The sequence below is a fragment of the Buteo buteo genome, chromosome 2 (genome assembly GCF_964188355.1).
Source record: "Buteo buteo chromosome 2, bButBut1.hap1.1, whole genome shotgun sequence".
NCBI lineage: Eukaryota > Metazoa > Chordata > Aves > Accipitriformes > Accipitridae > Buteo > Buteo buteo.
The window spans coordinates 22,834,090-22,847,852 of record NC_134172.1 but is presented as its reverse complement, the minus strand read 5'-3'; the positions used below and the strand labels follow the sequence as shown (position 1 = coordinate 22,847,852).

The 13,763-nt window shown below is 39.1% G+C and overlaps 1 protein-coding gene across 3 annotated transcripts in view; it reads left to right on the top strand.

The window, feature by feature from the left end:
* Nucleotides 1-507: 507 nt before the first annotated feature.
* Nucleotides 508-13,763, top strand: part of LOC142040330 (macrophage mannose receptor 1-like) — a 35,488-nt gene continuing 22,232 nt past the window's right edge. Inside the window, exons 1-9 of one of the 3 annotated variants that reach the window (XM_075048096.1) lie at nt 508-1,180; nt 3,508-3,906; nt 4,731-4,904; nt 7,050-7,208; nt 8,018-8,131; nt 10,472-10,618; nt 11,505-11,678; nt 12,220-12,377; nt 12,775-12,885. In XM_075048096.1, coding sequence (XP_074904197.1) covers nt 1,111-1,180; nt 3,508-3,906; nt 4,731-4,904; nt 7,050-7,208; nt 8,018-8,131; nt 10,472-10,618; nt 11,505-11,678; nt 12,220-12,377; nt 12,775-12,885 — 1,506 coding nt within the window. In that variant the 5' untranslated portion in view covers nt 508-1,110. The remainder of the gene's footprint in view (nt 1,181-3,507; nt 3,907-4,730; nt 4,905-7,049; nt 7,209-8,017; nt 8,132-10,471; nt 10,619-11,504; nt 11,679-12,219; nt 12,378-12,774; nt 12,886-13,763) is intronic. The other 2 variants (XM_075048082.1, XM_075048091.1) reach the window with 2 other exon arrangements.

Sequence of the window (13,763 nt, the reverse complement as noted above, 5' to 3'; positions counted from 1 at the left end):
AAAACCATGAAATAGTATTATTTATAATATTGATGGTTGATATTGGTAACACAGCTCTGAAGACCCTATACTCTATAACTGGGTTTCTTCTCTCACATTGTGATGTTTTGTCCTTGCAGAATATACTGTGAGATTTGTCTTCATAACAAAGCCATGAAAAATGAGAGAAAATTCTAAGGGCAATTTCTGCTGAATATCTTTTCTCCTTTTCCTTCGAAACAAATGAGGGATTTTGCATCATAGCTGAAGTTGATTTCCACTTACTAAAGGGCTGGAGCTCATTTGTACTGTTTGAAAATATTCCTCTTCCCTTGTCTCATTTACACTTGGTACAAGGAAAGAATTATTAAGTATTAAAATTCATTTGTACTTTAGGGATTAAATAATTTTGAAAGGCAGTTTTGTTGTCAAAATCTCTCATTAACAGAAAGATTTGTAACGATTCTGCTAATTTGTATTGGTTCTCCTGAGATAAATTCACATGAAATAATAGTACAGTAGTTTTACCATCTGATAAATTGGAGAAGATAAAAGCCAAGTGTATACATAGTGCCCAGTTTGTCGAGTTACCAAGCAAAATTAAATCATCCCATCCAGGTTAATTTTTCACACTGAAATAAGTCAACATTGTTCCATGCATCAAATTAAATGAATATATCTTTTGTAGCAGTGAAGACCTATCTGGCCAAGAAATTAGCTTTTTTTTTTTTTTTTTGAGTTTCCCAGATAAGTATGTATGAGATTTAAAGTATATCCATTTAAAGTGTACTCCCTGCTTCTTTGTCTTTGAGTGTCATGACTTTACAATCCTGGAGCAGAACCAAGAAAGTTAAAAATAATTCAGCGAAATGATGTTGAACATTCAAACTTTGCCACTTGCATTCGAATGGATTGAAACTTCACTTTCAGATGCAAAGTTTGAATTTTGTAGTTGTTTATAGATTTCAAAATACCACATGTGACAGGATATTTCCTTATTTAGAGCCCAGAGTTTTCTCTTTCAACTAAAACTCTCCAAAACTGAGAAGGACCCAATGCCAACTGGTTCCTTAAGGACTTCTACTGCAGCAATTAATTTCAGCTCATCTCTTTGTGAATAAGAAGAAAGAAATGAAATACTTGATTTTTTCTACAGTCTTAGTTTTCCTCTCTTTCATTCATACTGCTTTTCAGACACTTGGTGAGTCTTTTTTTTTTTTTTTTTATCCCTTGCAAAAGTGGATGTGAAAGTGGGCATTTTTGTTTTCTTGCTTATTTCTCAGGCTCTTTAAGATTTTCATGCAGCTTGACTACCCTGCATTTCATATTCATCCTAACTGGAGTGGTCCACAGAAGTTTAAAAAAGATGCAGATACAGAGATGTTGGTTCACCTTTAAAGAAAGGGGAAGAGTTGAAATGGGGTAAAGCTGGGAATCAGAAGTCAGGACAGGTTATGCATGCGGATAAAGATTTCCTTTTGGATACAACTTAATTATGTCTGCTCTGTGAAGTAGTGCACAGTATATGTGACTGAGTTACAAAAAAATGAAAAAGAGAAAGGAACTAAATAGGGTGCTCTATGTGTATCTCCTAGCTTTAAGATGAGGTTGTGTGGGATGATATGGAGCTTGTGGATTGATGTGAGATGTAATACTGTGGCTGAACAGATGCCAGTGAAAAAAATTAAAAAGTTCAGAGTCAAGAACAGCCCTGGAATAACCACTATGGCTTTCAGAGTAAGGATGAGAAGCATAGTTAAGGCTCTGAAGTTGACCAGGGACAGATCACAGCTCCCTTTTGATGTAAGGGTGGTGATAAGGTTCAAGGACATTTTTCCTTTATCCTTCAATTCATTAGATTTGTGGAGGATTGGGGTATAAATTACAGCTTCTGAAAGCAGACACTGTGCCACGTGAGCTGTGCCAGCAATAGCCTGTGCAAAAAGGGGGTCTCCCCTCTGCTCTGAGAGCTGGGAACCAAACCCATGTGACAGCCCAAGCATGAACCTCACTGTTTCCAGTGAGAACTCCTATTATTAGACCCCAAAACACCACGAGGGACAATAGCTGAAACTTAGGGCACTACACTAAGCACTTATTTAGTTGGCATTAAGAAATAAAAGATTTTAAAAGATTTAAAACTTCTGTCTAAATGGACAAGGAAAGGAAAAACTATGTCTTAGCTCCAAATTTAGATATGAAGAAGTGAAACTTCCATAGATTACTAAGCTGGTCAAAGCAATACAGGGCTTTCTTGGGAGAGATCTGGCATTAAATACAGATATCCTCACAAGAACTATTCTTCCTGTCAAAGCTTCCCAGAATTTCCCAGATACTTTCTGCTCTGTTCACTACTCAACACTGGCTGTGCCCTAACATCCTACCCTTGTCCTACAAATTTACTTTAGTGTTTGGAAGGGTATCTCACTGTACCTGATGTGGTTGGCTATTCTCTCAGATGGATACGGGGGTGATGCTACGTCTCGTTTCCAGGTGGGGATTTGAGGCGCAGAGAACTGAAGGGCAAAGCCTTGCCCTCCTGTCCCATAGGTCCTAGAATATTCCCTGTAGTCCAAATTTCAGTCCCTCATGACCCAAAGCAAGTGGGAGCTGTACGCTACTTGACCTTTTGTAAAGCAGGCAGCTGTGTTCACAGAGCGATGCCCAGCGCTGAACGACCTGCTTTATGTGTCGGCAGTACAACTGCAGTGCTGGGTAGCCCTTCCCGGCAGGGCCTACTTGTCTCGATAGATTACTAAATTAGGCTGCCTATAATCCTTTGGGAATGTTAGCTAGCTTGTTGAGCATTCACATACTGTCTTTCCATAACGACGCACAGGCACGCACCTATAGTACCTTTACCTCTATATACTGCCTGGTGTTGGTTCTTCTGAGAATGTTTGTGATTTGATTGTGTGAATTACGTTGACTTCTTATGGTAGACATACTAATGAGAGGATACTGGAACACGGCAAGATAAGAAGTCACCGTTCCATGTTTTTTCATAAAAAAACCTCCAAACCATAACAGAACATGCCAATTACAGAAAGAGCAAGAGTCACAGAAGGCTCACTCACTATTAAGCACAAATGCAACCCTGTGGAGATGTATGTAACATGAGCTAAATCTATAGTGCGTGAGGTGATGGCAAACTTCCAAATCTTCAGTAAGGTCTCTTTTGGAAATCTTGAAAGAAATGTGTTTTTCAGGGGGGATTTAGAAAAATAAAATCCACTATACTCATGAAAATTCCATTATAGTGATGACATTTTTGAAGCTGTCATAATGTATTTTGTGTGCTCTTATTCCTCTGTATTGTATTTACATGAGCTACACTTATTTTTTCCTTCCCAGAAGGCAATAAAAGTCTTGAAAATGCTGTTTGATCTTTGCAAAAGTGACTCAGATTTACAGTCTCCAGACATTAGTCAGATCAGCATAGAATCAACAGCACGTCTCCTTCCTCACATGCTCCCCTCACCATGTGCTCACCATAAATACATTAATTCTGATTATTTTGTTTTACAGACAATGAAATATTGTTAATATACAATGAGGATACTAAGCTCTGTTTAACTGCTCAGAGTTCTCATGCAGTGACCACAGCTTCTTGCAAGAAAAACACAGAGTTACAAAAATTCAGGTGGGTGTCCGCTCACCAGGTGATGAGTGTGGCATTTGCACAATGTTTGGGAGTGCCCTACAAGCAAAAGCAGGCTAAAATTTCTTTGTACCCATGCAACAATAAGAGTGAATTCCAGAAATGGGAGTGTAGAAATGCGACCTTGGCAATCCAAGGGGAAGATTTATTTCTCAGTGCTGGCAAAAGAAAAGACGACAATATCGTGCTGAACACAGGATCAGCGATGATGAATAAATGGAAGATCTATGGAACCATGGATGATTTGTGTTCTCGAGGCCATGGAGGTAAAGTTTAAAGGTTAATCTTGATGGTGTATTGAACCCATGTGTTTGCCATCACGGATAGGGTCCTTTGATTTCTGCTCCCCTTAGTCTAACGTCAGCTGTCCTCCCTGAGGCAATGGTGGACTGGAGAACGATTAGTTCACATATTCAGGCCTGTATTCCTCCATCCTGGATATGGGCAGCTGCTTAGCTTCACACAGAATGCAGTATGTGCAAAAAATGTGCATTTTTTTCTTTACTTTTCAAGGAAAGGTGGATCTAGGCTATTTTTAATTGTTAGCTTTAATCAAAGTGCTTTATTTAATGGTATACTAGTACTAGTGAAATTGTATTAGTATTGTCGGATGAAAGGCAAAAATCTTTATGTTTAATATGCCAATACTAAATGTAAGAAAATAATTCCATGGACACTACCATTCAATTGCTCTATGAGATTTCAGATGCCAAAAATGCCACAACATTTAACAATTGAATCAATGATGTATTTTTAATGAATGATGGGAAGTTAAGCTACATGATAAACAAATAATGGTATTTTTAGAAAATTATATTTAAATTCATGAGACAAAAATCACTACAGTTCTTTCAGAGCTGGCTACAGTATGAAGCTTCTCTATTTCCAGCTGTTACAGCTGGTGATATCATAAGCAACTGGTGAATTGCAAGACCTATCCAGAACTTCCTTGGAAGACACTGCTGGTGACAGTAGGTGCCCAGTTACACTACTGTAACACTTGTACCACTTTGTCCACATAGCCTTATGCAGAGAATTGGGTCCCCCAGATTCCCATACCTATATTCTAATTTCTCTTTTGCCCCCTCAGATCTGTTCACACTGTTAGGAAATGCCAATGGAGCTGCGTGTGCCTTCCCCTTCCAGCTGAGCGGTAAATGGTACACCGGGTGCACGGCTGCAGGCAGGTCGGACGGCTTGCTCTGGTGTGCAACAACTCCTGACTTTGATGCGGACCATTTGTATGGGTTCTGTCCAACTGGCAGTAAGTCCCAAATGCTGACATAGATGCTATAACACAACACTGTTAGGTAAATATATCAATACTGATATCGATATCAATATCAATGCTTTAAATAGAACTGCATTCAGCATAAAATCATTTGAAAACTGAGATGCTACTCACAGCCTAATGCTCCTTGCCTCACTGCTATCTATAGTAACAGTAGTATAACCTTTTCTACCCATGCAAATCTCTGTTCTGTATAACAAGATTGGTCTACAGTACACGGAGGATGTAGTTTGTTTTCTGAAAGACATAAAATAAGAAGATTGGCTCAAAGGTCTTACTGAAATAGCAGCATCATCAGCCTTTCCCTTGTAATGTTTCAGATTACATTACAAGATAATGTTATCTCAACAGATAAATGTATGTGCATCTGAGTGCAGGATGATGAACATCAAAATACGGTGTTAATGAAGATACTAAAAATGCTGCCTCAGACCTAATTTTTCAGTGCTATACCACAGACTCACTATTTGGCATTTTGATAGTAGTATTGCACTGGGAAACCAGGTTGAACTCATTATCAACCACCACCTACCAGCGCCATTTTCACTGATATTACTGAAAATTATTTCCTGGTGCAATATTGCATGCAGTAGCTTCAAAAATCCCAGAACATCTTCACTATATAAACCGGAAAACATGAAGTATTTGACATTAAAGAATTCTTGGGACCCTATCACTAAAACCTGAGTCTACAATTAAAAAAGAATGTTACAAGTCTGAAGTGAATCAGCAATAAAGAAACACACTAAAAATTAGAAAACATTTCATCTAATGACTCGTTCAAGAAATTCACTATCTTTTCCTCAACAAAAGAGGAAGTTAGGGAAAGTTGTAATTACAGTTTATTAGCACTTGCCCAGGGAACAATTTTGCTAACAGTGAGCTCTCAGAAGACAATTTCTAAATTCCAATTACCTAAAACACATGCAGAGTAGACATAAGGAATACATTTTTAAAAAATCATAGAATCGTAGAATCATTTAGGTTGAAAAGACCTTTAAGATCATTGAGTCCAACTGTTAACCTAACACTGCCAAGTCCCACTAAGCCATGTCCCTAAGCGCCACATCTATGTGTCTTTTAAATACCTCCAGGGATGGTGACTCAACCACTTCCCTGAGCAGCCTGTTCCAATGCTTGACAAGCCTTTCCATGAAGAAGTTTTTCCTAATATCCAATCTAAACGTCCCCTGGTGCAACTTGAGGCCATTTCCTCTTGTCCTATCGCTTGTTACTTGGGAGAAGAGACCCACACCCACCTCGCTACAACCCCCCTTCAGGTAGTTGTAGAGTGACAACGTCTCCCCTCAGCCTCCTTTTCTCCAGGCTAAACAACCCCAGCTCCCTCAGCTGCTCCTCAGAGGACCTGTGCTCCAGGCTCTCACCAACTCGGTTGCCCTTCTCTGGACACACTCCAGCACCTCAATGTCTTTCCTGCAGTGAGGGGCCCAAAACTGAACACAGCACTCGAGGTGCGGCCTCACCAGTGCCGAGTACAGGGGGACAACCACCTCCCTGCTCCTGCTGGCCACATCATTTCTGATACCGGCCAGGATGCCGTTGGCCTTCTTGGCCACCTGGGCACACTGCTGGCTCATATTCAGCCGGCTGTTGACCAACACCCCCAGGTCTGCGAGGCAGCTTGCCAGCCACTCTTCCCCAAGCCTGTAGTGTTGCAAATGTAATTAATGATGGCATAGTTTGAAAAGCAAACTTTCCATCATTGGAAAGGTTTGCATTTCAGTCATATTTCAGCCAAGAATTAATTCCGGCATAGCCTATATGCTGCTGAACAGGTTTTCAGAGTAGATAATGACCAACGTGCAGTTTTGCTTTATTGATCTCTTTACACTATCTTTTTTCACCTGGAGATTATCAGATTTGACAGGGGAAACTGAAAATAAAGGATGAAAGGCCCAACTTTGCTAATGTCAGTGCCAAACCCTTTTTCACTTAAGAAAGAGCAAGCTAATGGAGGATTGTGGGTTTTGGGGGTCTGAGCCTTATTTGTTCCCGAATCTCATTTCACAAGCAAGCTTGCAGTTAAGTTTTCTCATAACATTTTGTGCAAGATGTTTATAACAAACTGCAATACTAAATCTCCTTTCTCTCACACAGACAATGACAGATTTTGGAGCACAGATCCTTTGACAGGAACCTACTACCAGATAAACTACCAGTCAGCTCTCACGTGGCACCAAGCAAGGAAGAGCTGCCAGCAGCAGAACGCAGAATTATTAAGTGTCACAGAGATACATGAACAAATGTATCTAAGAGGTGAACTAATAAGCAAGCCTCAGTAAAAAGAGTGTCAAAGTTTTTTTGACTAATTACAAATGTTTCAGTGCTTTAATCACATTACAATGAACAGCTGATGTAAAAAGGGTATATGTAGTGGTAGAGAAATAGCACAGTTAACGGTATGTTAAGGTTTTTACAGGTGGAACTTTAGTAATTTGTGGAATTGCCATTTGAAATTAGTTCTATTTTTTTTTTTCAAAGAAAGTTAAGAATTCCCAGCTAATTAAGCAAAAGTTGGCTCAAGATCAGAAAACACCAGTAAGGTCCCAGAAAGGGACCTTACAGAAGGAGTGGCATTATAGGAGGCAGTCATTATATGACTTCTGTGTTAAGAAATCAGTATGCTTCATGTATATATAATGAAATAGATTTTTGGAAATACCATACAAATTTTATGCAAAACACTATTAAAAATCTAAAGACTTTCTGGATTTATGCATAGGCTCTGTAGAATGAAGGCTCTGTATCAATTGCATCACAATCAAGCAAAATTGTAACATAAATATCAACAATAGCAAGTCAGTGTTTCAGTTTTCAAACCTTATTGCTTACATATAACTGTAGAATAGCATTAAATTCAGATAAACTAATAAGCAAAATAGTCTTTTGCCATTCCCTACCCTTTATCTACAGAATAAACTCTCAGACTTTATTACCAGTAAACATGGATTCTGTACTGAATTTAGAAATCACTAAGCAGAGTTTTATTATCTTCCTCCAAACTTTGAAAATGCAGAGCATTTCCTAACAAGTCTCATTAGAATTCACCAATTTTGGTTACCTAGATTTGATTGACAGCAAGAGATCCTCTCTCTGGATTGGGCTTAACAGTCTGAATCTCAAGAGTGGCTGGCAGTGGAGCGGTGGCATTCCCTTCAGATACTTTAACTGGGCACCAGGTAGTAATCATTTTTTTAACAGTTTCTGGAATTAATATTTCCCACCAGTATGATGAATGCATATTAACTACAGTCCTGTAGTATTCCCCATGAACATGAAGAAATGGAGTTGAAAGGCTTATGAGATATGTGAGATTAAAAAGCTGAGGATGTTGCTTTTCTTCACTGGATATATCACAAGCAGCTTCAAGCGGAAGAGTTGAATAAACTCATCTCCTATCAGGAGTAGATAAAGTGAAAAGCACTAGTCGAGCTGTAGCATACCAGGAATGCCTTCAAGTCAGTTAAAACCTCTGTGTCTCTTCAACTCTCACAAGGGTTATCAGACCCTGCATCCTGCAAGGACTCAGCTGTCAGTGAGCACCAATCTTGCAAAACCTTCCCCTTCACTTTTTATGCTTTTCCTCTTTTCTTCTCTCCTCTTCAACATTCAAGAGAGACCCTAAATAGAGTTCACAGCACTGGCAGTTTATCTTCGAAAGTCGCTTAATGATTGTCATGGCAACAGCTGGTTGCAGCAAATGCTGAATGTTTGCTTGCTGAATAAATGCACATGTGTTCCATCTTTTAGCCTTCCCCAAGTCTCAAAGGTGCCACCTGTTTTTTATCTAGCATAGAGGATGAAGAGAAAGCCCAGAGTTGCTGAGTCTGGTAGAGGGTGTTCTACCTTCTGCTGAGCTAGTCAAATTCCATAAGTCTTGCAGAGGAGAGGAGGTCTTGGCTCTCAGGTCAAGCAGCCCAAACCCTTGGAGATCCTGTATCCCCACATGGTTGTTATTACGATGAGTTAATCTACAGATTTCCAGTTTACTGCAAAATCATTATAAGTTGTATCTTTCGGGGGGAGGAAAAAAACCCAGTCATCACACTGTGGAGCTCTCTGACAAGAGGAAAACACTGCCCATTCCCCAAGGACAGTGGCCCTGGCGAACCTCCTGGAGAGCTGGTTGCAGAGGTAGGCAGAGGAAAGACGCAGAGGAAAGACACAGAGCAAGTGTGAGGTCATGCGAGGAGGCTCTCCTTGCAGCAAGGAGCGAATCGGCTGCCAAGTTGCTGAAGGGACATGCAGAAAGGACCTTTCTGCATAGGCCTGAGCAGAACTTTTTTGTTCCAGCACACCACTGAAAGCTGCTGGTCCAGAATCTGACATAGAAAGGAAAGACTGCCCTGCAAGGGCATTGTAGAAATGAGGAAATTTGTATTCACATGTGATTTGGTATACCTCATCCAAAAGGATGATGCCTTATATTTTATTTTAGGAATTCCGTATTATTATTTTTGTGTTCTGCTAAACACAGCTCTAGAAACTAGAAGTCATTTAACATGCTCCCATAAAGAGGAAGCCTACTCTGTCAGTCTTTGTCCAATCTAGGTTCCCACCACTCCCTACTCAGCTGCGAGACAACGTAACCCACAGATAGGTGGCATTTTGCTTTTGTCTCATATTCTTAACAAATAATATTCATTCACTCTACAATGCAGAGCTAGAACTCTAATTTTCAGGTTTTGAAATTTCTTTTTATTGTTAGCAGCTGATCGTTCTTACTCTGAAGAACAATCTTCTTTCTTCACATCTGTAAAATTCCTTGTCTGAATATGAACTATGTTAAGATGCTACCTTACTGCATTCCTGCCCAAAAATATTAGCTCGAACTGCGTCCTCTGATTTCATGAATGTAACTGACTGGTTTAGGCTCATCATGTAGTCCTACTACCATAATTGGGTCCTGACAAATTGTGTATATAAAAATAGATGTTTCATGAGCTGTGAAACTATGAACTCTGGTTTCCTACAGCCTGTGCACAGCACTGCAACTGTAGCAGCACCAGGTACCCCTTCAATGTCTGGACTCTTCAGTCCAGCATCTACTGACTGGGCAACAACATAACTTGTTCTGCAACTGGTTGTGAACTACATGTTCCTTGATGGCTGTATGGCTGGCCCCTACGCACAGTCTGATTAAAGAGCAGGGGGGGGGCGGGGGGGGGGGGCAAGGAAAGGACTTGCTGCAGCCTTTCCATCAGTGCAGGCTCAAAGTTTAGTCTCTCTTCTGTGCAAGCCAACAATTTTCACAGAAATTACAGGAATGTCTTATTTTTGAGACAGCCATTCTGCAATCAAATATGGCAGAAAGTGTGAATTATGCAACAAGCATCTGAAAAAATGTTTTGATGGGTACTTTTAAATTACATTTCCTTATCTCCGGTAGAAAAATAGCTGTAGCAATGAAGTCATGAGTCCATAATTGACACACGAAAAGGCTGGAAGTAAATTGTTCTTTCAGCCGCTGACATAAAACCTGTGCTACATAAAAAGAATTTGTTTTTCATTCTATGAAGGAAGCCCTGAGCCTGAGCCTGAGAAACTCTGTGCAGTACTAAATCCCAGAAGAGATGCTAAATGGGAAAACCAGCCATGTGAGCTGAAAGTTGGCTATATCTGTAAAAAAGAAAACTCCACACTGGATCCTTTCATTCTTCCATCAGGTATGTTTGATAAAGACAGAATTTGTGTCACTAAAATGAAATTTCATGGCTATTAAAAAAAAAAAAAAAAGCACTGTCATTTGCTCTGCTTTGATGAGTGGCACAGAACAAAGCATACTGTTACTTCTTTAACCAAATATATGTAAATACTGGAAATGTTCCTGGAACCCAGTAACCACACAAGCAATTTTTATTTCATGTTATTATTCACAATTCCAGAGGCACTGGTCTAAGCCATACACTATCACAGAAGTATCATGGACTGCATGGACGTGAAAATAAACTTAGAAATGCCTCGCCCTTCCTGCAGTGCATTCTAATGAAAACATGGAGGCTTATCACTGAAGGCTTGAAAAGATGGCACCAATAGGCTCAAACCACCTCATCGGTGGGGTTGCCTGTGACCTAGAAAGATGGCAAAAAAGAGCAAGCTCCTTCAGATGGCTTTCCTCTGATTTATTTAATGAGACTTAGTATGGAAAGCCATGTGTGCAGAGAATTACTTCTGCTACAGTAATAATGCCTTTATGAAATATGCAAAACATAATTGCTTGGGGTATATTGTGTGAAAACACTATATATGGAATTCCAAAATATTCCTCTGTCCAAAAGCAAATATTTCACACTAGTGAAGCCCAGTAACCACTGGCTCCATTATTTTCCTCTTTTGTTTAAATGCAGTGTGTATTCTGTAAAAGTACAGTGTTCAACAGCAAACAGACTAAAATGTTTTATATGTATGAGGAATGAATAGAAGCACTGCTTATTTATAATCACTCAATTTTCATTCTAATTAGTTAATTAACTGATTTCAAATGTAATTGCAGTTATTCTAGACTACACTGTTTAAAAACTTGAAATATCTATTGATTTTGACGGGATGCAGAGCCTGTTAAATGCCCAGAAGGATGGTTGCCCTATGGAGATCACTGTTTCATGGTTCATAGAGACCCCAGAGTATGGAGAGAAGCCCTAATTTCCTGCAATGAGAGCAATGGCAATCTGGCCAGTATCCACAACCCTGAGGAGCATAGCTTCATACTGTCTCAGCTTGGCTACAGTGAGTATTTCTACAGGGCAGTTTGGTAGAAATGGAGAATTATATTAGCAGAAACCTTACAGGATTAAAAAAAACCAAACTTGTTTGATATGACTATTTATAGGGAAAGCCCACAGATAGGTTAAAAACAAAAACAAACACCAAAAAACCACAAGAGGAATCATTAGTGCTTTCTTCATTTTCTTTTTCATTCTTTTCATTTTGATTTTCATTTGTTTTTCACTGCATGAAATCACTTGAAGGAATTAACAGCTCTAGTTACTGCAGTATTTGGGTTTATCATCTGCCTCAGGCACCTTGTAGCTGCAGACACAGTAATGGACTTTTACTGATAAAGCTGAGGAATCTCATTTCCTGCTGGTATCTCATTTTTTAACTTCTTGAAAGAAGAATGTGAATTAGATCTTAAAATAAGCTCCACTGTCATTTAATATAGATGAATTTGTATTGTAACATGGCAATTTCAGCTCATCTCCACAAAATCTTGCTCCTATGGACTGTTTTAACTTGGGTACTAACACAGGTGATTTTCTGTTCTTAGAAGCTGTGGATGAGCTGTGGATTGGTCTGAATGACCTCAACACTCAAATGTACTTTGAGTGGAGTGATGGGACTCCTGTGACATATACCAAATGGTTGCCTGGAGAACCAACCCATGCAATCAATGGGCAAGAAGATTGTGTCATTATGGCAGGAGAGGTAGAATCATTCCACATTTGTGTAGCACTATACTATTTGATTTTTGTTTCTATTTTTAGGGTTTTTTTGGATGCAACTTAGAAACAAATCAGTGAATGGCATCTTTAGTCACTCAGAAAGATGGTTGTTCTAAATTAAATTTAAAATTAGAGATAACTAGATAAATGTTCACATCTGATTGTGGGTGTACATTATATGCCAAGCAAACCTTAACAGTCTGTCTGTGACACTTAGCTTAACACAACCTCACAGTTAAGCACAAATACTTGGAATTCATTAAAAAGTACAGATCTGTATCGTCCCACTGAAACAATATTTAAAAAAAAAAATCAGTATTGTTTCTAAAGGAAACAGGTTCTGCCTTACTACTTTTCACCTCTTCCCAAACTGCATTTAGGATGGATACTGGGCAGACAGTGCCTGTGATAGAAAGTTAGGTTACATCTGCAGAAGAGACCCACTACAAGGAGTTTCTGGGACAGCAAAGACTGATCCTGCCTGCCTGAAGGTAAGAAGAAAGTGTAACCAAGAATCTGGTGAGCAAAAATCCATTTTTTTCACAAGCTCCACTTGACATTGAAACGATCTTTTTTTTTTTTTCCCCATAACAAGTGTGATTGTACATCAAATTCAGGGTGATAATTTTCACTACATTCCCTTATTTAAAAGAAAGTTATTATGAAAATTTTTTGTCAATGTCAGGCCCATTATCTCTGAGAACTGTCTGTGAAAGAGCCTAAAGCCATTACTGAGGTTTTCTGCATATTTGTTATATTGTTCTACAACCATCTGTGGTTATCTAAGACATAGCAGAGACTGGGAACCATTTCTGGACTATGTGACACGATGCAAGATGATGACAAATCTCACTATTGAAGCCAAATCAACAATCAAACTGCTTTTATGAGTGAATTTGTTTTGAACAAGTTATTGTACCCTATTGGGTTTTTTTCTTCTTTTTCCCTCTTTTTACTTTCCTATTTACTAGTGTTCTATATTTAGTAACATATCCCACAAACCCATATGGGGACAGAGCTGAGACTCATTGTGCTAGATGGAACTAGGCAGCAGTCAAATACTGAACACAAATTTTATTTACCTTCTTTGGTTGCAGCAAGCAAATCTTGAGCTGGTATAGAAGGGAAAAGTGGCTTGGAATTCAGCTGTAAAATTCTGAGGATTTTCCTTTTCAATAATTTTTATGCCACCTCTTCAGTCAGACTTTTTAGGTGAGCTGATGAGTTAAATCAATTAGTTAGTCTTGTTCCTGTTCTTTTAGCCTAGAAGCATCAGGAAACTTGAGTCAGCATCTCACTATAACACAGACTACTATCTTCAGTTCTGAGCAAGGAAGTATTTTATTCACCAGCTTCCGAATACAGTCTC